We start from the raw sequence: 25,692 nt of genomic DNA, 5'->3' as shown, positions 1-25,692 counted from the left end.
CCAAGCTTCTTTGATACAGGTCTCCTTGTGAGCAGTAATTGTCCGTGTGTGCTTGCTTTCATTTCGTTCATAAGAGCAAATACAGTAGTTAAGCAAGTGGTCTTTCAATAAAACCTGAGTTGTTAGAGCGCCTTCTCCAGTCTACTCTGTTCCTTTTGTCCCGCACTTAAAACATATACTGTAAACAATTAACTCTCATGGGAGTTATTTCTTGTCCCTTTATTCTCTTCCTTCTGTATATCTGTTTTTCCCTTGTTTTTCCCTTAAGCAGTATATATGTGCAATATGCATATCTAGCCCAGATATAAGTTTTGTCAATATTTTATTAATGTTGAAATTCCATTGCATCGAAACAGATGTCTTATAGCCATCGTTTGCCTTTGCGAGGTGTTTTGGTCGTAATAGCTAGGGATGGGGGGGGGGGGACTTCCTTTAATTCATAACCCTGCACGCGCACGTATGTGTATACATCTGTGAAATATCTCATTTTAAAGATCAGTATCAGATAAAAATATAACTGATCCAGGGACATAAAAAATTAAGTGGGAAGAATTGGTGGGAAGAATAGTTCCTTAATTAAACCTGTTGAACCAGTAAGGATTTTCTTACAAATAGGGTTTGTATGCATGCATGCTCAGTGCAGCAATTATTATTAATGATTATACTGTTTCTTTGCACCTCATTAGAAATAATATAGCTGTCCCCCCCCCCTTTTTTTTTTCTTTCATTCACTGTATAATGCAGTGCTCCTCGATCTCTTAATTGAGACCGAGGGGAGGTCAATGTGGTGTGAACTGCAACCACAGTTCCGAGAGCAGGTCGCGGAATCGGGCATGACGAAATAATTACAAAACTTGGAAAAGAACGGATACCCAAAAAAGCTTATTGAATGTGTGTCCAGACATCAGATCGACAAGCATTTGCAACCGATGCCTACACAAAATGCAACGTCATCATCTCGACCAAAAGGCATGCTTTTGTACATTCTGGGCATAATTAGGCAAAGGCATGGGTCTTCAAGAAGCAAATGTGCATACTGGCCACATGCCATCCAGTAAACTGCGAGGGGCTCTTTTGAATTTTAAAGAGGCTTTGCCCCATTCAAAGATGCCAGGTATCATACATAAGATACCATGTGATGATCATCTTAGACTCTGTCTACATAGAGGAGATGAGAAATTTGACAAGTGTGATAAAAGAGCCCCGATGCCACTAGAAACCTGACAGCATACCAAATGCTTTGGTAGAATACATACAGAAATAAGGGCATGAAACTGCTTGGGATGACATGATAATCATTGCTACCAATAGAAGTCTATCAGCACAACTGTGCTCGCAATCTCTGATACAGTCAATGCCAAACACAGAACAAAGGGGAATCTTCATCGTGCTTATGCAAAATCATTATGTTGACCTGTCAAAGCTACTTAAAGGTTTAGACGGCCGGTTCTTGAATGAGAATTGTAGGGTTTCCAAATTTTATACTGTTTTTTGAATTGGTTAGTGGTCTGAGACACATTCTACCATGTTCGGCTGTTGAAACATGAGCCAAAATAGTGACGAAAAAAATATTACATCACAAATTTCTTAGCAGTCTGAAAGGAATACCATGAAATGGTTGATGTACAGTGGACTCTCTTTCGGACAGACCTTAATGGGCTATGTAATAACAAAGTTTAGAAACCAACAGCAGCTATAAGAACATTTTTTAATACCAGCAGAGTACCTGTAATATATTATAAAGCATATCTACACACTGGTAATAACAGCAGACAGCATTAGTTGTGAAAGCCTTTTCTGACCTTCCTTCCACTCAAGCACAAATATGCCACCATACACTCCCGTAAGTACATCTCCATGACTAGGTCTAAGCTGTATACGCAATGCGTCATGGAGTCATCTCTACATGAGGCACTGCTTCTCTTTATTTTTTTGCAAAGGTGCATGGAAGACATCAGGGAGTGCCCTTCTTGCACAGAATCACTGTATACAAATATTTTTTATTGCTTACTTCCACCTTGCCAGTGGCAATAGGGATGTCAAATTCCTGGAAAATTTAAAGGCTGAGAAAAACCATATTGAAAAATTTGGAAAAATATTGAATATTTTCATTCATGAAGAAATGCATATACTTGCATTAAAACAGCAAACAGTCTTTTCTCCTAGCAGTTTGTTGCTCATGAAAATGTTGCGCCACATTTAGATGGTTATAAAAGACATAAATGACACCTCTGATGGTTCTAGAAGATTATCCTGTCTTATTTAATTTACAGCTTCCACTACTGCAATGAGAAGAAGTGGTCAAAGTTTGGCTTTGTGCATACCAAGGGCAGGAGCAGGTTCATGGGATAGAGTGCAGAAGCTGTGTTCATTCATTCTAACGTAAAGCTTAAAGCATCTAGTTTGAGAGCGGCACCAGAAATGAGAGCAGCAGTGATTCGGAGTATTGCGGGTAGACGAAGTCCTGGGTTTGTTTCCGTGCCTCTTTTCCCTAGTGCATTTTTTTCACCTCATACATTTTCGCTTGTGATTAGCTTTTTTTAATGAAATCTTATGTGTAGTTCAATCTACGTCTTCTTTTTTTTGCAGTAAATCATGTGGCAATAAGGTCTGACAACGTTTCTGTGTTTTTTTTTTCTTCCTGGTATTCTCGTCATTTTACATTCCTGTGAGTTATCTTGTACTGTTTGAGGTTTATCTCATTTCCCTTATGTCAAACGCATGATCAAATCTACAGGCAACTATTGTGTATGTTCCTCCTGTGTTCCAATATATGCTTACTCTTGCTAGTGCTTTTATGTTTTTAAGGGAACGCTAAGGTGCAGTTGAAATATTACCCCATTTGTCCCTAAATAAGCCATGCGGAATAATAAGTATCGACCACACTTCTACATTGTAAGCAATATTCTAATCATTTAATCAGAACGGTGCCTTTTTTTCATTGTGTAATCATGGTACATTAAAGTTGACCACAATTTTCAGTAGTACAAGAAGCCATATGTAACAAATAAAATTCTGCCCTGTTTCTTTACAGTCAATACAAAACAGAAACCTGAAATGTCAGTTCTGTACATTTTCCTGTGATGTTTCTTAGTTTAAATTTCACCACAATTTTTACTAAATCATTGACATGGCAAGGCACTCTAGTATCGACGATGTTTTTGTGTTCGCTTCTTCCTAGATTGTTCTAATCTGTTCATTTTGAGTTTTTTTTTTTTTCTTCCATTCAAATTCGATCATGTCTTTAAACTGGTTGGGACACCAAATTTTAAGGCTATACCAACATATTACGGGTTTCTGCCTTATGTAAGGTCATGCAAGGCCAAGTTCTGGGCGCAACAAACTTTTATCATATATTTTATTCATCTCCAATGAGCTGTTAAATCTTTCTCCCAACTGAGACTCATCGTTAGCACCATAATTAATGACACATGAAACACAGAAGGGTATCAGTGAATGCTAGTGACATCACATCTTAGTAACGTGACAGACTATCAACGGCTCAACGATGCTCGACATCTGCATGAAACTACGACCTGACTAGCTTCTCTTCGCACTTCATTTGAAATACAAATAAGCGAAACGAGACTACATTTCATTATGTTAATGCTTTGACACTCAGCTAGTGGAAGTGGGAAAAACAAAAATGCAGCATTTCAGCATACTAAATTTTTCCAGTAGATTAGGCATTGATCACGAAGCTTCTCAGGCAAGCCTAAATTGTGCAAGCAAACCTAAATAACAGCAAAAAAATATTTTTCTGCACCCTTTCCAGTGTTCTTTTGTATTTAGAAGCAGCCATCTATTAGTACAAATTTTAAAGCTTCTTTTAAGGGCATCATACTTAAAGCTTTTGTTTGTTTTAGCGAGCCCTCTCATCTCTATTGACAATGTGTGGGGTAGCTGTGATTCAGTCACTGGAAAAGTTTGTCTTCACTGAAACATGCATGCAGCACCTAGTTTCAATGGAATTTTGTTTCTGCACAGTCCTATTAGGGAAACCAAACAAATGGTCCCACATCGCTCACCTTATCCTAGAATTTGTTGCATTCTGCGGCCTCTAATTAAATATTGAAGTTAGAATACAAATACCTATTACACTTTCAGTGGTGATCTAACACTTATTTATATAAGTTTGAAATGTTCTTCTTCAATGTCATAATGAAGAGTTGTGCTGCCATTATGAATGTGCCTTATACCTATTCACTTAGCAAAATGCTGTCTTGTTTCTGCACATATTGCTTGAACTTCATTTAGCAATAGTTCTTCAGTAAGATAGTGCAATTAGGTTAACAAATATTCATATTTCATCATTTCTGTTTGCCACTATTGCAGCTTTTCTTCTAGTCTTGAACGAGTATGCAACATCTGGCGAGAGAGGCACCAGCCAAGATCACAAGAACATGATAAAAACTGGTTTGGACAAACAGCTGCTAGACACAGACAAGTGTTACGTGTTAAGTTAATTTTGCAAATTTGTGTGCTTACATAACTATATCTAATTCACTGTGCAACCAATACCCTTGGCTATTACAACAGTGTTTTGCTGCCATTCATACAAGTGCTGAAGAATGTGGTTCAGCAATGTCTGATGCCTGAAACATGTCATTATTAGGATAAATGATTGTGATTCATTGCAGTGGTGTGAACACATATCACCACCAAGTGTTGTAGTTTTCTTTGTGTTCAGTGCACTGCAGGCAGTGTTGCTTATATATCGAAATCCCTGGAAGCATGCATGTAGAAACAAGTGAGAAGACAACACTTTTGCAAGATCAAAATCAATAAATATTTTTATTGAAGTGCTAGGACAAGCAAATTCCAACATGAGGTGCAGGATGCGAATTACAACCAGATATCCCCATTAACTGAATGGATTCTTGAATGCAATTGTGAAAGGCAGCAATGGTGTCCATGTCTCTTTGCCTGTTTGTCCTCTGAAATGCATTACAGTGGGATTAATTAGCATGGAAAGTTCTGTTTATTTCGGTATGCATACATTTACCTGTCTTGTGATAGTGCACAATGCTGTCAGCCAGAAAATTTGTCTAGAACATGTTTGTATGCAAGCTCCACTCTAACAGCAATTTTTTAATTGCCAGTAGCATGCAGCCATGGACCTGGGTGAAAATAAAACATACAAGTGAGAAACATGACAAGGCATTCAGGTAAAAGCTCTGTTGGTCCGTGGGTGCAAGCACCACTCTTACGAAGCACCATGGCATTATAAAACACCTCGTGTCTGAGCACTCCTTCCTTTGATTGAAGCAATTCTGTTTTTTGTTAGCTCATAGCTCAGGTGCTTGGTTAGAGCCTCCCTATCCGCCACCTGGGAGACGCGCTCTCTAGCAGTCAGGCTCTGCCGAGAGAAAAAATGTTGTCTGGCTCTGCCAGATGTAGCGCACGATGTGCGAGATGCTGCGCTGAAAGAAAAAGTATACTTACCTGCAGCACACATGACCAGCGTGTTAGTGGTGCACAATGATGGGCTGGAAGGAAAAGTACTTACCTGCAGCATATATGGCCAGCTTGGAGGTGTTTCTCGCGCTCTAACGCACACACCAACCAACTGGTACCATACAGCTGCAAACTTCACCTACAGCTAGGTAAGATCATACAGGAAGCACAAGGACCTTTACAAATGTAGTGGCGGTGATTTCGGCAGAGATGAAAGGCTCAGTCAGTCTAAGGCAGTGCTCTTCTCAGAAGTAGGAATTCACACTTATTCCAAGTTCGTGCTAGTTTTCTGGGTTAAAAAAAATGTAATTTGAAGTTAAATTTTCATGCTTGCTTGTGCATTTCCTGCTTCACATTATCTTCATAGATCTGTGCAGAAGAGTGGCATAGGGGTTCCATTCCACTTTTCAAAGATATTCATGTCCTGAAGATGTAATTATAAGAGTATCTTCGGTGGTGCTGTCGAGGATTTGCCTTTTGATACTCTCTTTCTGAAGCTCAGTTGGCTTAGAAAAACCTAAGCTGGACAACCTAGGTTTCTTAGTAGTATGAAACCTCAGTTGATGCCCAGCTTTCTTGTTGGCTGGCTCCCTTGAGTTGTGGGACTTTTGTTGCTTGTTAGTTTCTTCGTAGATCTTCAGCACAGGGTCCAAAAGCTTGCACGCTTTGTTGTGCACTTCTTGAGAAATTTCTTCTTTCACTGTATATTCCTTGATTACTTGCATCTTGGCCACAACCAACTCTGAGTTTGCCACGCTTGTTGAGGCCTCTGCTGCCTGAACACTTTCCAAGATGTGGAAAGCCTCACTTATCTTCGAAGTTGACAACACTCCTAGAGCAGTTTCAGGGATTTTCACAGCTGCTATTTCTGGTGTGCTAGCTATGACCACACCATGAATGTGTTTGCAAACTATTATGGACATCAGATGATCATAGCAAGTGCATGCATAGCTATGCACACACACCATGCACACACTGCATGCAAGAGGGCAGCAAGCACCATCTTTCACCTTTGAGACTTTGTATGCGAGGCCTTTTGTGGACTGGGATTGCACAGTCCATGTTCGATCTTCATTCCTCTCTATAGATGCTGGGCTTGCCATGGCAGTTCGATGGCTCTTCTCAATTCGACTCATCTTGCAGGTTCTCTTTTCTTTTGTGATGTGGCCTATCCTCTTCATAAGAAAATGGTATGTCATGTCCATCAGTGCCGAGATGAGCTTGTCGACACGGTGATTCTTCTTGCCTTCCAGAAAATTATGCTTTAAAGTCCTGTGCATTCTTTCAAGATGCATGTTTGTATTGATCCCGAGGCCAGTTTGAAAACTGTAGGCCCACATTTCTGGGCGGTAAGCATAGTTTGCTTTAAAATACTGCATGAACTCCTGCAGCCTGGGGTCGTTGTTGGCCAAAAATGGCTCAAGAAGCTCAGTCAACTCATTCTTGTCAAGGGATTCTAGCAGTGTGCGAACTGTCCGGTAAATCTCAGCTCCAAGTTCTCTTCCTTTGACTTTCTCCATAATCCTTCGCCTCCAGTTTTTGTCCACATGCCATGAGCAGAGCAGTCGGTGCTGAGGTGGACCCATGACAGTTGACCAAGCCTTGAAGAACTCAGATGCATCATCTGACATAAAAATCTTAGTTGATAATGCTCCTGTGGAAGACTTCACAGATTCAAAGAAGGCTGTTAAAGTTTTTTCATTTACTGTGCTGGAGATAAAGTATGCCATAGGCAGTCCTGCTCCAAATTCATCCAGCACCAGAACAGTCACTAATTCAAACTGGTATCCTGTTGTTCCATGTGTGGAATCAACACAGACTGTTCCTGAGCCCAAAACCTTCAGAAGGTCTTCCTGTGGCTCCGTCATTAGAGCAAGAGCAAAATCCTTCGTGCTGAACGTATTTGTTGAGTCAACAGCCCCCTGCTCCTTGTACAAGCGAACAACAGGTCGGTTCTTGTTCCTCGTGATTTGCACCCATGTGCTAACACTGACAGCATCACTGTCATGACATCTTTCAGGCACATTGAGATTATACTGCCGTTTGATGTTGTGTAAGGTTAAGCGATCGGTCAAATGAAGAGGAGTCAGCTTGACTGTTATTGATGCCCTTATTTTCTTCATTATAGTCTTCATGGGCACTCCTTTTGAAAGGTCACTTGCAATGATTGCTCTTTCCTGGGTGGTCATGGTGAGGTGTGCAATATCTGCATCATGCCCATAATGTGTCCTTTGGTACATCACCTTGACTTCATTCTTTTCTCTAGTAACAATCATAAAAGAAAGGCATGTCTTACCACTCTTGCAGCTTCCCTGGCTCTTCATTGCCCGTACCTTGTTCCCTCGGCTTGGCCTAGCCACTCCTGACCTGTGGCATTTATAGTACACCCTTGTACTTCCACCAGCGAGCCTTTTTTCGCCTTGAGGTGCTATGAATTTGCAGTCCTCACTCACCTCCTCTCTCGTTTTCCATTCCTGGAACTCTGTAAATTGAAAAAAAAAAAAATCAGGGCTCTGTATCACTGACAAAGTAATTTCTACACTCATCAAGCATGACTGTTTGAAAAACGTTGTGCACAACACATACTATTACTTACAGTATAATGTAGTCCACATTCCTAAAACTGCATGTGTGGAATAGTTTTTTTTTTCCAGTATTGCTGAGTATCTTGCAATGTTCAGGGAAAGTCTACCATGAAGGTTTAGTTGTTGCAACTAATTATTCTGCATATTTATCAATCTTGGGCTGTAAAATATTCTGTTCAAACTACCAGACTATAATTCGGCTAAAATGCCAACCACAAAGGTAGCTTTGCTAGTCCACATTTTTCCCCACAGTATTTTAACATTGGGATTTGCCCACATTTTTTTCAAGTGGCAGAAACCGCAGTCGACTGTGGAAGAACCTTTTTATCTGTAAAATTGCAGATTCACAGGACCAATTAAATTTGACTGTTGTGCCGCTGGCTGGACCCATAAATACTAGAGAACACTGCACCAGACAGATGCGAATTTGTGTACTGAACATTGTGACAGTTATAGTACCGAGTGCTGCCACACCTGAGGACCATTAATTATTACAGCATATACATATAGCCCCCTTATTTTTTTCACAAACGCAGAACATTCACCTTTGTGAGGACTTTTGACCTGGGATTCGTATTTATATTATGTATATATATATAGAAAAGAATTGAAGGGGAACTGAGAACCGAGGGGCTCGCTATATATAATTGAAAGGAGAGAATAGTCTACGAGCCCAATGAGAACATTTGGACATATATTTTTTTAATGTTTTGTTGTTGGTATTGAAAATGTTCCCCTTGGACTCATAGACTGTTCGCTCCTTTGAATTATATACATATACATTATATATATACCGGGTGTCCCAGCTAACTTGAACCAAGGGTTACAAAATAATATATTTGAGGTAGGTCAGTGAAACCAGTTGCATACAACTACCAACCTGCTTACGCACTACAGGCAATTTTTTGTTTTGCAATTAGTTAATTGGCTAATTATGTTAATTTTTCTAATTTTATAAATATTCACCTTAGACCAACAATGTGAATTGGAAAGTTGTAGAGCACCTTCAGAAACCCCCATTCCAATAATTGTGATAAAGAAAGTCTCACGTGTATCTTTTTTTCCGGGCTCAAAAGAAAGCCCGCGAAATACGAATAATACCACGTGACTAGCGCATTTGAGCGCAGCGATCGTGGTGCTCTCAGTCGGGGTTTGAGCGAACGAAATCAGCTGCGGCCGTGACCCGATGGTCCCGTTGCAGCGGCAGGCAGAAATGTTGGCGATGGTTGGAGCGAGCTCGAGCTCGCCCGTCGTCACCGCGATCTTGGCCAGGCCTGTGCAACACAGTAGCCTACATCACGACGGGCGGATGACTATAAAGAACCGGCAAATGAAGGTGCAGCGCTAATTTTAGTCGAGTCACATGTCATCTCGCCCCTTTACCCAAACCAAGCCTGCATGCGCAGATTCAGTGGCTGATACCTTATCGCTCATCCGTTTGCCGTAAAGTTCGCTGATTGGAGAGAAGGAGGGTTTGTTAGAATCCCGGTGCTGTCGGCTCGCCGATCTCGGTGCTACTTGCACCATCACTTGGGCCGGCTGTCGGACGCAGGCGAAGAAGCCATCGCAGGCCTATCGGCCTGCCGCTTTAACGGGGCAAAGGAAACACGGCCGCAGCTAATTTCGTTCGCTCAAACCACGACTGAGAGCACCACAATCGCGGCGCACAAATGCACTAGTCACGTGGTATTATTTGTATTTCGCGGGCTTTCTTTTGAGCCCAGAAAAAAAGATACACGTCAGACTTTCTTTATCGCAATTAATGGAATGGGGGTTTCTGAAGGTGCTCTACAAGTTTCCAATTCACATGTTTGGTCTAAAGTCGATATTTATTAAATTAGAAAAATTAACATAATTAGCTAATTAAGTAATTGCAAAACAAAAAATCGCCTGTAGTGCGCAAGGAGGCTGGCAGTTGAATGCAATTGGTTTCACTGACTTACCTCAAATGTATTATTTTGTATCCCTTGGTTCAAGTTAGTTGGGACACCCGGTATATGGTTGAAATACATGCTTGATCTAAATAGTTGCTTACATATATGGCTTACACCAATGCGTTTCTCAAATGGAGGTGGGTGTGCGAAACCCACGCCCACGATAAAAGAAATGAAAGGTCGCGCGATAGCTCTCCGGCTTTTGCTCTGGTTAGAGTGAACTAGTTCACTCTACTCTGGTCTTGCGGGGTCCACGTAGGTTCAATGTCAATGTTAACTTCTCTAAGCGCAAGAGCGCGCGCGAAAGAAGGAGATAGGGATCGAGAGATGATCGTGCGATTGTTGATACCGGCACCACTGAAACTAGCTGATAGACGGGCCTGCAATGCGTGGCGAGCGGCATGATATGTGGAGGAGTCGAATCCCTTATTGTAGCCGCGCGCTGGCATCAAATGCGCGTTGTTTAACCGATCGATTCAATCCCAATTACACAACGTGCTTCTAGTACGCAAAAGATCGCAGCACGAATACAAGATTCGCCCTGCCCTCTACCTCATAGTCTCAATACCGGTCGCAATTGATTAAGGTTCCGCACCACCTTTCCACATGGCTGAAAACCGGTGCACTAAACAAAACCGGCAATTTCACTGAAGTGCCGATCGAAAAGCGTAGACCATTGTTCTAAGTTTCTTGATATAATTTAACATCTGTGCTTGCCTTAGTTTTCCGGAATCGGCGAAAATTGGCAGTCTGCTACAGCAGAATTTTTCACCGTGGCGAGCGGAGAACTTGATTCGACAGGCTGCTCCACCTGACGAACTACGAGACCAGCCCCCAAACTGTATTGCGTCATAGTTCGCCAGGTAGCGCAGCCTGTAAAATCGGCTGCTTCGGTTGAAGAATCGAGTAAAACAGCGCTAGGGGAGACGAAACACGTGAACGACAGACAGATACATGCTCTGTCGTTCACGTGTTTCGTCTCTCCTAGCGCTTTACTCGATTCTTAAGCATGTACCAACCAGACCGTATTTGCCCTCTTCTGCTTCGGTTTATTGTCTTCACTAAGCTTTTGCCGCAAATGATAGGTTTTTCTCGATTTCGGAAAATGCAGCATGCATAGTAAAGTGAAATTAGTAATGTAAAAACGTAGCCTTTCAAAAGGTACCTGTGGTCAGCGGCTGAGCCGAAATAACGCATTTTGTTTCCCAACTCGTATAAATATACGTATATGATGGGGTTGAATTCCAAGCTTCTCGAAGCGTCTGACATGGCAACAAGCGAACAAAAAATAAATGAAAATAAATAAATAAAGAAAAATATCAAATAATCGAAATTATGCTTCCTATACAAAACCGACCACAAATACAGGCAAGAACAGTGCAGCGCGGACATGAACACTATATGTACACAGCTATATAATAAAAACGAGACATGAGAATTAATCAAGCTCTCAGAAAAACGGTCTATTGCGAATATATGGAAGTATTCACGCCTCCTAAAGAACAAGAACTAAAAAAAAAAAAATGAGACGCGGCAATACAGTCCAGTCTGACATTAGTCTAACATTTATATATCTAAAAATGATCGAGTACATCTTAAATACAGCTTCCAGAAAACGCCTCATCAAGCTAAACGAATCGCAGAATGCCCTGCGAAATTTTGAAAGGCAGCGGATTATATACACAGCGCATATCGCCGAGAACATGGAAAAAATAAATTATGCTTACATGTATTGCGCATGCGAATTCGCCTGTACCAAAAGTTCAAGCCGCGAATGCTCACATCGCAAAACCGAATATATATATATATATATATATATATATATATATATATATATATATATATATATATATATATATATATGGAATCACACATGTGCTGATCGAAGAACGAGACAGAAAAAAAAATAAAAACGAAGTATGTATATAATTACTTACCTTTGTCGTTCGCGAAGGACAGTTGCCGATGTTCGGCTGGGAACTGGTGTACGTCGCTATAATGACGAGTCAAGTTTTCCAGCGTCGAGAGCCCGCAGTTGCACTCATCTCACTTCAGGACAGCTCCTTCTGCCTCCAACTTGTGAACATTTCTCTTATGCTGTAACATGTTCTTGCGCGCAGTGAAGACTTTGTTGCAGATGTCACAGCGCCGATCATGTAGCTGACGATCATCGTGATTGGAATCACGTTCAGCGTGCCGAGGATCGCTTTCACCCTGGTTGGAAATCCCTGCAGCCATTCCGACAGGAGCGGGCAGAGTGAAGCGCGCAGCGAGATGCACGCTTCTTTTAACCTCCCGCGCGCGCTCTCAAAAGCACGGGGAATCCAGGGACTCTAGAGACAATCTGGGGAAAACACGTGTGTCCCCAACAAAACATGACGTCACAAAATAACACGTGACTTGTGACGTCACACGTGACGTCATGCGTGACGTCACATTTTTTGACCAATCAGCGTTTCCAGCCGATTTACCCCTAAACGCTTGTTCAACACCGTCTGGAACAACAAGCGTTTAGGGGTGACTCGGCTGGAAACGCTGATTGGTCAAAAAATGTGACGTCACGTGTGACGTCACAAGTTACGTGTTATTTTGTGACGTCATGTTTTGTTGGGGACACACGTGTTTTCTCCAGATTGTCTCTAGAGTCCCTGGATTCCCCGTGCTTTTGAGAGCGCGCGCGGGAGGTTAAAAGAAGCGTGCGCTCCTGTCGGAATGGCTGCAGGGATTTCCAACCAGGGTGAAAGCGATCCTCGGCACGCTGACCGTGATTCCAATCACGATGATCGTCAGCTACATGATCGGCGCTGTGACATCTGCAACAAAGTCTTCACTGCGCGCAAGAACATGTTACAGCATAAGAGAAATGTTCACAAGTTGGAGGCAGAAGGAGCTGTCCTGAAGTGTGATGAGTGCAACTGCGGGCTCTCGACGCTGGAAAACTTGACTCGTCATTATAGCGACGTACACCAGTTCCCAGCCGAACATCGGCAACTGTCCTTCGCGAACGACAAAGGTAAGTAATTATATACATACTTCGTTTTTATTTTTTTTTTCTGTCTCGTTCTTCGATCAGCACATGTGTGATTCCATATATATATATATATATATATATATATATATATATATATATATATATATATATATATATATATATATATATATATATATATATATATTCGGTTTTGCGATGTGAGCATTCGCGGCTTGAACTTTTGGTACAGGCGAATTCGCATGCGCAATACATGTAAGCATAATTTATTTTTTCCATGTTCTCGGCGATATGCGCTGTGTATATAATCCGCTGCCTTTCAAAATTTCGCAGGAATTCTGCGATTCGTTTAGCTTGATGAGGCGTTTTCTGGAAGCTGTATTTAAGATGCACTCGATCATTTTTAGATATATAAATGTTAGACTAATGTCAGACTGGACTGTATTGCCGCGTCTCATATTTTTTTTTTTTTAGTTCTTGTTCTTTAGGAGGCGTGAATACTTCCATATATTCGCAATAGACCGTTTTTCTGAGAGCTTGATTAATTCTCATGTCTCGTTTTTATTATATAGCTGTGTACATATAGTGTTCATGTCCGCGCTGCACTGTTCTTGCCTGTATTTGTGGTCGGTTTTGTATAGGAAGCATAATTTCGATTATTTGATATTTTTCTTTATTTATTTATTTTCATTTATTTTTTGTTCGCTTGTTGCCATGTCAGACGCTTCGAGAAGCTTGGAATTCAACCCCATCATATACGTATATTTATACGAGTTGGGAAACAAAATGCGTTATTTCGGCTCAGCCGCTGACCACAGGTACCTTTTGAAAGGCTACGTTTTTACATTACTAATTTCACTTTACTATGCATGCTGCATTTTCCGAAATCGAGAAAAACCTATCATTTGCGGCAAAAGCTTAGTGAAGACAATAAACCGAAGCAGAAGAGGGCAAATACGGTCTGGTTGGTACATGCTTAAGAATCGAGTAAAGCGCTAGGAGAGACGAAACACGTGAACGACAGAGCATGTACCCAAGCAAAAAAAAGTGTGTGGCAAAAGATAGGGCCGACCTTTCTCGCCGACCAAAAAGTGGCCGGCCGACCTTCGGCACCCGAATGAGGGCCGGCGTCGGGGATTGACACTGACCTAACGTTGGCCGATTTTAGGCAATCGACTACGGCCCAACCTTTTGGCCCGACGTGACCGACCACCTGCCGCACGTGTGCCTGCCGTCTGCCAGCGTTACTGAATGGTCGGCCGCTCGTCTGCCCTAGCATTTTGCTGACGAAAGACCATACGTCGGCCGGTTGCTTCCCGACGCCGGTTAGTGGCCGGCATCGCCCCTCGTGCAGGTATCATGCCATGCATTTAATATATCGTGGGCCATGCATATATAACGGGGTAGCACATACAAATGCATCAAGAAAAGCAGTAGCTTTTCTGATGCCATGAAGAAACAAAAGCTGCAGTATTTGGTGAAAAATTTATTTGTCAACAGCGTTCAGAAAAAGCTCGCGATTTGCTTTTTAATAAGCGTGGATATATGACTGCGCGTGTGCCACATATGGAAGATGGGCTTGAGGCTTGGTCTCCTTCTTTTGGCAGCCTGTCGATCACTTGATGTCTGCGACTGGTCGGATCTGCGGCAGGTTCCATCTTGGTCAGCTGTACGAAGACAAGTGTTTTAATGAAATATTTCCTTTTCGCCTAGACTTTTACATTGCAGGCAAATATAGGGTGAAAGGTAGAAAAAATAATGTCTGCTCACTGCCACCAACTGCACTATCACATCAATATATTTTATGCGCTTGACTTCATGCGACCCTACTGAAAACGCATTAGCGCAAAGCCGCAATAGGTAATCAGGATCCGTGAATCCGCGAGAAAGGCGCGATCACTTCGTTTTGCTGGAGTCATGATGTTGCAATTTGAAACCGTAGCGCAGTCAAACCTTATCCTCCCGAAGCGCGTTCTTGAATGCTAATGCTGCAATTTAATAATTCTAGCAAAACCAAGTGTCCGCGCTTGTCATAGAGCGCGTATGAGGGATTCCAACGCGGCTGAACAAACAGTTTCCGCGATATTTACATGAAACCTACAATAAGTTTATTCCGTAGAATACAGCTTAATTTTCTCAAACTAGATGGAACTTTTACAGCAAAAGCGACCGGATATTTAACGATAAGTCATCTGATTTATTTTCGTTATTTAACAACCGAGCATTATTTTAAAAATTCGGCTATTTAGACAGCCCAACTCTTAGAAGCTTATAGAACCCGTTGTAAATTTTTAAAGCTTGAAACAGGTTAGCTGAACACCTCATGAGCATGTAAGCACCAGGAAATAATCCGCACGATGAAAATACAACTGCTTGCCCAGAAAGCAAGCGCACAGAGCAAAATCAATGTGAAACGGCTCAGATCTGTGTGCATCACATATATAATTCCAAAATCCACAAAATGAACGCACTGGCTCACTTACCTTGCCAGCATACCGCATCACTCAATCATCAATTTTCACGTATAGACATCATTACAGCAGCAAAAAAAAAATAATAATAATAATAAACACGGCATAAACATTGTACTCAGTCCTGGCACGAGCTTGCTTGGCAGCAGCGATGATGCTTGTACAGCTTCTGATCGCTCCTATGGCGAGGGGTGCTGCAATATTTATATCAGTGATAGCATTTGACATTTAACTGGGTTGCATGCGTCCCATCGATGTGAGTCGGATAATCGAATTTTTCAAACAAAATCAGCGCTAATACCTGTCCTGCAAGTGCACCGCCATAAAGAAGTGAAAGGCCAGCGTTTTAGTGTAGAGGAGACCAAGGACTTCGGGCTTCGGCGAAACGAGCTTCCACTGTCGCAGCCAGTTTCCAGATCAGCTGATATCGCCTCCCTGCACGATCAGCGCAAGGCGCGCATACCAATTACAAAATATGCATTTACAGTAACAAGATGCGCATAAGTCTCAAAACAATACATAATTAGTTGCAGTTCATTATCGTATAGAAGAAAATCAGCGCTAATTTGACTTACCTGATGGGTATACATGTCAGTGCATGCACTTCGATATGAAGTGAAAGACGGGCGTTTTGGGGCAGAGGAGATCGGACCTCGGACTGCAGCGAAAAGAGCTAATTCCACCGCCACAGCATCGTTTCCAAGTCGGCTCAGCACGTCTTCCTGCGCAATCAGAGCGAAATGCGCACACATCGATTATAAAAAAAAAAAAAATGCACGTAGTAACAAGATGCGCATATATATACGCGCTCCAGAAACAGTTGCAGTATATTGTCGTATCGAACAAAATATGTGCTAATTGGACTTACCTGATCGGTATAGTGAGTGTCCCTCCATGTTAAAAGGCGAGCATTTTGGGGCAGGAGATACCGAAGGACCCAGACTGCAAAATGAGCCAATTCTGCCACCGCAGCCAGCCGCAGCCTTGTTTCCAAACGGCTCAGCAAGTCTTCCTGCGCGATCAGCGCCCACACCAATTATATATATATATGAAGAAAGATGCAAGGGGTATATAACAAGACGAACATATGCTCCAAAACAATACATTATTATGTTCAGTATAATATCGAATCTAGCAAAAAGCTCCTCTGATCAAGACCGAAAGATCATGTACTTACGCATGTTTTGGTGAACTTCGGCACGAAGAATCTGTACAAGCGGCTGCAATCATCAGCTGCATATATGGGCTGTTCTTTTCAAACGCTGACTGCACCAGGAGGTTGAGACAGATTGAATTTGCGTGAAATAAAAGCGGACGATAAGATTAGGCAGTACGCATCGCGCCCACACGGAGGCTGGCCGTCGACTGAGTGACGCCGCGGCCGCGCATCTTAGCTCGCGCGGGATGTGTTTTCCCGCCATTTGGACATGTGACCTCAAGAAGGGAGGAGGGGGGGAGAGAAGCTGCAAAAAGCAGCGAGAATCTCCCTGTGTGCGGTGCATGCAATTCTTTTTTTTTTTTTTTTCGCGCTATCTCTCTCTGCTTCGGCATTCCTGTCGCCCCCCGCGGTAGGGTGCCTCGATGCCTTTCGCCTCCCCGTGGTTCTTTCCGCTTTGCCGCAAGGAAAAGAGATGGGCCGATGGGGGGCAGCGGGTCCCGCGCAGCGAGAAGCAGTTTTCTTTCTTTTTCACGTACTCCCCCTCCCCCCCCCCCCCTCCCTCGTCGTTCAAGAAGCGTCGAGGTAGTTTCTTTTCTTTTCTTTTCTTTTTTCTACGGCTTCTGTAGAACCCCCGTCTTGATACCAGCGGCTGTAGTCCTTTGCATGAAAAAAATATGGCTTGGAGTGAATGTATGTAATGTTCTTTTAACCGAATATCTTCCACATAAACCAAGTGTGGGGCAGTAGAACACCTGCAGCTTCATTTAGCCAAAATAGCAAGACCTGGCTACGTATATAGTGTTCAGTAACTTTATCGGAACCGTCTTGGAAACTTTTCCAAGACGGTTAAGTTGCAGAACACTGTATATTATGAGTGCTTTTGCAGAGATTACATAGTCCATGCGGATTTATACTTCCCAAAGCAGTACGTGGGTTATTTAGAGTCCCTCGGGCTGTCATATTAATCGCAAACCACATTTCCGTTTTCGCGTTTGGTTTCCATCATAATGCGGCTTCTGCAGCTCGACTAAAGCCCGTGACTTCGAGCTCAAGCTGGTAAATAACGATTGAATCACATAGTAACTGCTGCAAGTTTCTGACAAAAATATATTTTGTCCATTTGTTCTAGGGATGCATGAAAATCAGTAGAAGGTCGCAGGGCGAAGTGCACCGGATCCGGATGAAAGCTCATAAAAGCTCACCGCCTCTTTTCTTGACCCCGTACGAAATGTAAACTCACGGAGGCTGCGAAACGAATTTAAGGGCGTTTAGGATTGATAGGTTTCGAGGGCACTGGCAAAAGTAATTGACGGTTAACATATAAACCTTAAAGGCACGTGATCTCTTCGGTTTACCGTGGGTTTGCTTAGAGTTATGTTATAGGTTAACTTTATGATGAGGTTGTTTAAATTCAGAGGTTACCATTTAACCATAAAAAAAAATGGACAATTTCATTCGTAGGTTCATAGCAGTTACCGCGCAAATCTTAGGCACTTAATACTAAGTATGCTTCAAACAGACAATCAGCGCCTACCAGTTCACAAATTCAAGCATAAGTTCATGACAACTCGCGATCAACCACAGAGTGTACCATACCCGCCGCGGCTCAATTAGCGCGCGGTTAAAGCGTTATTTCAAAATATGTATAAATAACAGTTAATTTCACCTCCTGTTGCGCAATGTATATTTCTATCAGCAGGCTCAAATGATATAGTGTCAATATATATCATGCACGCGGTATAACTCAATGTTGCATAAAAATAGCTGTTTCAATGATACGAATTTTCCACTTTTCTCCTGCTAAGCCGACTGCCTCATGGAATGTAGAGGGGAAACCTGTGGTATTGCAGGAGACTTTACTTTGATATGGACAATGTTATTTAATGATATATTATAGCAGCAGTGAATACGCGGCTGGGGAAAAGAGGATTCGAGGAACTTTATATATATTCTGGCATTTCATACCATATTTCTGCGTGTGAGGCTGACGTTGAAGAATTTAACAATGTAGACCGCCACTGGTGCAGGAACCGATCGATCCTCGTCATGTTGCGCGGGATTCTCAAAACGCAATCCCTTTGAATTTTCTCAAAAGAACCAAATGTTACTTTTTGCACAATGCTTGTGTTCGCAGGAAGTTACGTTCGACAGGCGAATCGTCCGGGCGATCGGCTCTTTGCTTGCCTTTCATTTTTATTTGAAAACTATCAGGACCACATTTGTGTTCTGGATAAACACAGTCGGCCTCGGCATATTGATATATAAGGAATAAAGCTTTCCTAATCCCCGTGTTTTAACTGAGGCGGGCAAATATTTGTCCCAAGCTGTTCCATTTATCCTCATGTCGGCAATATACCCGAGTTTCGTCTATCGAGAGTGCAGCATATATATGCGAAGCGTTACAGCTCATTTGGTCCAAAAGCCACCTCGCTAACCCGGTTTTCGCTTGAGTATCGTCGAGTTTTGTCTGAAATATTCGGAATGTGGTAGTAAATATGCAGATGCGGTCCAGGTTCCCACCGGGATCTGTGACAGATGCTGCGCCTTTACTTTCCTATAACCAATTTGCAATTAACTGCGGTTGTCCACCGAAATAGAGAGATAGAGAGAAGAATGAGAAGGCGTTGTATCCCGTCAAACGTTAAGGGGAAGCTTGAGCGTCCCCCTAATTTTTATTTCCTTCTTTCAATTATTATTAACTATTCCATCGTACCACTGTGTAAGGTCGTGGAACAATTTACTCTGTGCGACTGCAGACGTGCGTAAGTGCGTGCGTGCGTACGTGCATGCGTCACACACGGCTTCGTGCCGGTGTCGGGATAGACTATTAACTCAATAATCTCGGACATCTTGTTCATCCTAAAGTTATAGCTAATTAACGTATGCGCGAAACTTCTGATAAAGCCTAGTGCACACAGGTGCCAACTTTCCCACATCTGTGTTCCTTGATTGTTTATTGATCCAGCCTCCCAATGATACGACCCTGCATGGCTTAGTACGTGTTTTCTTGTGTATTCCTCTTGCAAAGTCAATCTACTTTGATTATATTTTCACTATAGCTAGGTGGTGGCGCCTATTTGGGTTCCGCCTTGTCTTCATTATGCCCTTTGTTGTGCGCTATTGGGTATCCGAGTTAGTGGATCACATAGGTTACGTTGGGCGGCCTTAACTTTTATACTGGCTTGGAAGTAGAAGGCAGATGTTTGTAGTGCATGGTCAGGGGAAGCAGGCGCACGTGTTCGCATAGTTAGAGGAGATGTTCGTAGACGGAGCATGGATAGCCATAGCAGTATCTAATCTCTGCGAAGCGCTCTGCTATTCTGCGCCCCTACACATATGTGCCAAAGGTATGCGAAGTGGGAGACGCCTGTTGCACCCAATCTCCCGCATGCTGTAAGAGACTTTCGGTGGCGCACTGAGTGTGGCGTATTCGATCCCCACCAAATTAAACAGGCTTTACAGCTGGCATATTGATCTGCACTGTATCAACTTTGGTCAGGTCGAGTCTCACACACGTGTCCTTAAGGACTGTGTCGCAGCTTGGACATTCCGCTGCCTAGCGCCGTGAGCTTTTTCGTCGCACAGTGGAAGGCCGCGCGAAGCGTTCGAACAACGTGTAGTGAAGTCCGTGGGATTGATCATTTGGCAGAATAGGAACGCGGTCGATCGTATTCTTTCGGTGACCCCGTTGTCTACTGTTCCCCATGCTAGTGCGTCTCACCTAGATATAGCCATCTGTTAGCTCTTGGAGAGCAAAGCTTTATCCGGAGGTTGTTGACGCGGCACATCAAACTCAGGAAGGTCACTTGTACATCGAAGTGATTTGAACTCGGTTCTTGTCTTGAAAGACGCAAGCCTGCGGCTCACGCGTATATGTGTGAGCACAAAGGATCGAGCAATCGACTGTCTGGAAATTTGTTAGGTGGTCAGAGCTCCCGAGGGAGTCCTGTTGCAGCTGCGCATTATTGATATACAACGTGTGACCAGAAACTCACTGCATTATATATTTCTTGCCGCTACCTTATATGTTCGGTACTGTTTGCTGTTTTACTGAAACATTATTTATTGTCCCAGTGTGCTTTGCTATTTCCATGTTTATCAATAAGATTTCTTTGGTTCCCTGCTAAGTAAATGGTTGAAGTTCACGCCTATGACGTCATGATCGTTTCTACTCTCTTATCCCGGTACTTTTCAAGCAGAAGTCTTAAGTTTCTGGACCTATGCAGCATTCCTTCCACATGCAGGGCTATTCTACAAGCGATCTCTCGGCTTAGTACGTACGACAGATAATTCGCTTTAATCCCTTCCGATACATGTTCACGCCTTTAAACTAAAAGTTCTCCATATTATTAGTCTGAAGCCACAACAAAAACCCGAAATTGCGGCAGCTGCTTCAGGAAAGAATTCTTTTCAATTAGCTTCTTTTATTGCGCGTACCTCGTGTAGCTCTCAATAAATATTATTAATTTTCAATCACTCTGTATAACATAGGGGTCTCAAACTCATATTGATATGCAGGATGCGTTGAGAAAATATGTCTCTCGCGGACCAGGAGGGGACAGTAACAAGCAAGAAAATATAGAAGCCATAATTCAAAACAATCTGTAAAACAAAAGCGAAATACTAATAAAATAAATAAAAATCAACTGTATCGTTCCTATGAAACCACACTCCCATTATTGAGCAAAAAGAAAAAAGGAAAAAACAAACAAACAGAAAAACAGAAAAAGCGGAGCATCTTCGATTTTTTTTTGTCCAAACGCGCCGGAGGAGCGCGTTACTTCAGGATGGCTTGGCGGAGTTACTGAAAGGATACAGCGGTTGAAAACTATTACAGTCACTTGTCCTGACAATATATAAATGCGAATGAAAAAGAGGTCTGGTTGTCCAGCGCCTAGTTATTGAAGGTAACAAAGTTGACTGTCTTGTAATTTTAACTAATAACGCGCAACTTTGGAAAACGCGCTTGCATTTCCAACATTTCGTTCGCACGTACAGCGTCCTCGCGCGCTCGAGATCGTCTCTTGGTCGCGCTCTACACTTCTGCAACGAACTTGAAAGCACGCACGCACCCACGAGCACAAGCTGCCGAGTCTTCCAAGAACTGTTGACAAGAAGCGGGGGAGGAGAGGGGGTTAGTTTCCGGTGTAGAATCGGACCGCTCGCTGCGAAAATGCGCCCCTCCGACTTCCGAAAAAAAAAAAAATGAAAAGAGCCGCCCGTCCCACCCCGGCAGGTCGTAAAAGAGGATGAATGGGCCACACGCAAAGAAACAAAACCAAATGACAAGGACGCTGGCCTGTTTTCTCGCGGCTCTTAGCTGTACCAGACTGTTTTGAGAAAAACAGTATGCGATTAATAACCTGGACAATAATCATTTTCCTTCGTTTTTTTTTCTTCATGTATTTGATCGTAAGACAACTTCGTTCGAAAAGAGCTCCTTCAAAAATAGTATACAAATACCACAAAACTGCATGCTCTCTTCAAAGTCGGCGTGTATACATTTCTTCTCTCGCCCAGTCAGGAACGCTCGCCACCAACTTTCGAGCTGCGGGGGTGACACAGTTGCCCCGCCCTTCCCATTTTCCCCCTCTTTTCCGCCCTTCCTTCGAAACGTCCGAGCGTGAGGTCGGTTTTGTTTCGTCCGAGTCTCCCTCCGTGTACGCATTTCTCTTCTCCTGCTGCGAAGTAGTGTTTTTAGAATTTGTCTCTGCTTGCCTGCTGGAGCGTTCGCCGCGGCCAAGGCTTGCCAGTGCCCTACGCATAATTTCTGCCCCCCGTGTGCTTTTTCTCTTCTGTCCGCTTCTTTTATTTTACACAATAGCCTTCTCCTCCCTTACAATGCGAAGTTGCGTCTACTCAAGTGCCCAGCTGCCATATAGCGAATTTCAGTGAGTGATACGGGCTAAATGGGGTGTACGGGAGCTTGTGCGCCAAAAATATAACTGATGTTACATCACCTACAGCTGCGCTTCGTAATAAGCAAACAGTATAATGTATAATGACATGATCTACACATGAAATCGCGGTCACCTTGTGGCGTGCTGTTTATCAGAACTCGGTAAATAATTTTACTAACAGCTATAAGGTTCACTAAAAATGTGAGCGACAAGTTAAACAAACAATCCCAGACGGCCATAGACGTCCGACGGTCGACCGACGGACGTCCGTTTTCGGACCTTCGGACATCCGACGGAAGTCCGGTTATGTTCGATATACGTACAGCGGACGTCCGTCGGACTGTCGTTCGTGGATCCGGATCGCGTCCCACGGACGTCCGACGGGCAGCCGGAGGCGGACATTCGGACGTTTCCCGGAACATGCTTGCAGGGCCCGCTATTGGTGTAAAAACTTGCCAATAACATTTGTGTAAAGCTCAGCAAGCATGTGCCATGGAAATTTCAGTCACATACTAGTGCTCAATGCCTTTGTCGTGAGAGTAAAGCAGACAACAGAATATGCAACAGGTTCAAGTTTTCTGTTGTCTGCTTTACTTTCACGCACTGAACAGTAGTGTGCAATTATAACTTCCATCAAAGAGGCACATATGCTAGCTGAGCTTCACACAAATGCACCATTCCTGAAAACATGCTAAGTGCATAGGCATACCAGCATGAGAGGTTGTAAAAAAAGCATTTTTTTTTTTGCTTTATTGCAAAAACTGCATGCATAAATAGTCTACACTAAAAAAATATTGATGTTAAGGAATGGCATGGTAAAATGCAGGCCAACTGGAGTATTAAGAATCTACTTGAATAATTTTTTTTAATTATCCTTGGCCGTGACAGCTCTTGCCTTGGGGAGGTGGTGAAGGAAAAGGTATTTATTGAAACCTAATATTTCGGAATTAACGAGGAGATGATCAAGTTCTCTGTGGGCGGCCTCCGCAGGCCGGGATTCCAGGAGCAGTTACTATCCTGTGCATTTGCTCGATCAGCTGTTGCTGGTCTTTCAGGCCTAAGATGGAAAGAGCAGGCTGGGCTCCTCCTGCAATAGAAGGGAAAATGAAATTCAAGCTATCTGTGCTGAACTTTGATTACACATCTCCAAGGGCAACTGCCAGTTTCTCTCAATTGCTTTTTCCAGATGGCACTGTACGCATGCATCTCCATTCAGAACTGTCACATACTATATAGAAAGGTCATATAACTGCAGCAAAACCCATGCAGAATAACAAAAGATACAAACATAGTTTGACCAGAACCTGGCATTCAGTATTTTAATGTTTTTATGTCGTCTTTTTGAACATGCCACTCTGACCAAACATGGCATGTTATGCTTGCTGCTATGCGCCCTCAGCAATGCCCAAGACATGGAGTGCACATGCATAGAAACTAAGCATAAAGGATGCTGTATATGAACATAAAGCACAGCCAGAGCATTGCAGTATTACACAGGTACGCATTGGCGGCAGAAACCTGCATTTTGAGCGGTTTAACAGGCAGATTTCTAAAGTCATTGTTCCTGCTCTGAAAAGAAGTGATCAATAATAACATCATTTAAAATTGTTACCTTTTTGTTCTGTAAACTGCACATTTCACTGGTTTCCATGTACCCTCTACCGAAGACATTCCTTGGGCGTGTCGGGGGTATATCGACATCAACATCTAGGCTACAAGCGTCTAGAAAGCGTCTCCTTAGAGCAGCTGCGACGAAGTAACTTATCTGATAACATGCAAGCTGCTGCAGCAGAATAAAGATAGACATTTGACATGTGGCTAAAGCCCAATGTGGAAGCATAGCCCGCCGCAGTGACTGCGCAGTGTTCATGCTTCTACAAGAGTTAAAAGTAAAGTTATTTGTTTACCCACAGCACTATATGTGACATTACAATAGCAAGGCTTATAGTTACACAAAACACAAAAAGCTAACAACCACAAGCTCCTGATGTATTACCGGCAGCATGCAGCATGGATGTTAGTTACTGAAATATGGTTGCATAATTCTGGCAACCAGCTGTGCATGTATGTCATGGATTTCTCAACTACGCACAACAAATTATACAAAAAAAATAATAGTATTTATAAATGCAGCCAGCTGTTCACAAGCAACACTGTAGCTTTTTTATGGCGAAGGTAGTGGGCGCCAAAGAAACTGCCCCTGTAAAGGCACCTAATTTGCCCCTATGTAATATCGGGGACAAGTGTGTGGACTACACAAACTGCAATCAAAGCACATAACTTTTACATCGACCAGGAAACTCGGACCATACTTGTCGATGTGAAAGTTGAACGTTAGTTCTTTCATGTGTGCAAGAGAAATAAGGTCACAATTCGTTTACATCGCGATTCTAGTCCAAAATCTCCAGACATACTGTCCAGAGACTTTCGCCCCCGTAGTATAAGCCACCACTTGGGTAAGAGATTAGTAAAAGAAGTATATAAAAGACATTAGTGCTGTTGGACAGCCATAGCTATAAAGATGGTATTGACATTGGAGTACTGCCTTAAGGCGGGGCCTAGGGCATTACAAAAGCAAGAGTTAGTGTCCGCTGGTCCTCATTTGAACGAACAAAAAGAGGGGGGGGGGGGGAAGAAATCTACCTCAACTACATGTTTTGAGTGACACCGAGCTGCAGTTAGTATTAAAGATATCACACAGTTTTGTGGAAGATTTGGGAGCGCTTTGCTGCTTTCTTACAGAATTGGACAAAAGAGCTCACCATCTTCAGAAAGGCACGTTATATAGAAATGAAAATAGCGAATTTACTGCATCTGGCCACAACAACTTGCACACGGAGAGGAAGATGAACTGAAAATTTTGTACATGAATGTATGTATTTACAACAGGTGAAACAATGACCATGATCTATGCCGAAGAGGAAAGAGATCAAAATCTAGCTCAGAACGAGTTCTCCAGGCCGCAGGGCCGTTTCATTAACTTCGGGACACCGCCCACATTTCTCATCCCCAACGACAACGAACTCACACATGACTGGCTAACAAACGTTTTGGCATGTCTTTCCACTTTCATAAGTTCTTCATCCTCTCCCTAATACAAGCAATGCAAAAGGGACAACAAATTCGTTTCACAACAAACGGAATTTAGAGAATGGACCTCGAAATGATTGGCTCACTAGGTCACATGCCAAACTCTC

At 42.8% G+C, this 25,692-nt stretch overlaps 1 protein-coding gene and 1 long non-coding RNA gene across 2 annotated transcripts; both read right to left on the bottom strand.

Annotated features, from left to right (window-relative positions):
- Nucleotides 1–4,598: 4,598 nt before the first annotated feature.
- On the bottom strand, nucleotides 4,599–12,214 carry LOC146201618 (uncharacterized). Its single transcript, XM_084598722.1, has 4 exons — nucleotides 12,027–12,214; nucleotides 11,914–11,969; nucleotides 7,754–7,939; nucleotides 4,599–4,937 (listed from the first exon to the last, which is right to left on the bottom strand). Exons 1-4 carry the CDS (start codon nucleotides 12,212–12,214, stop codon nucleotides 4,846–4,848), a joined length of 522 nt encoding a protein of 173 aa, XP_084454848.1. The 3' UTR covers nucleotides 4,599–4,845.
- Nucleotides 12,215–14,438: 2,224 nt separating this feature from the next.
- On the bottom strand, nucleotides 14,439–16,735 carry LOC146201617 (uncharacterized). The gene is made up of 5 exons (XR_014703576.1): nucleotides 16,614–16,735; nucleotides 16,305–16,448; nucleotides 16,012–16,158; nucleotides 15,738–15,871; nucleotides 14,439–14,632 (listed from the first exon to the last, which is right to left on the bottom strand). It is a non-coding gene; the product is annotated as an uncharacterized LOC146201617 (long non-coding RNA).
- Nucleotides 16,736–25,692: the final 8,957 nt, after the last annotated feature.

This window comes from Amblyomma maculatum, chromosome 1 (assembly GCF_055883805.1).
Source record: "Amblyomma maculatum isolate TAMU_Amacu chromosome 1, ASM5588380v1, whole genome shotgun sequence".
Classification (NCBI taxonomy): Eukaryota; Metazoa; Arthropoda; class Arachnida; order Ixodida; family Ixodidae; genus Amblyomma; species Amblyomma maculatum.
The sequence above is the reverse complement of the archived record's forward strand: the minus strand, read 5'-3'. Positions and strand labels throughout refer to the sequence as shown.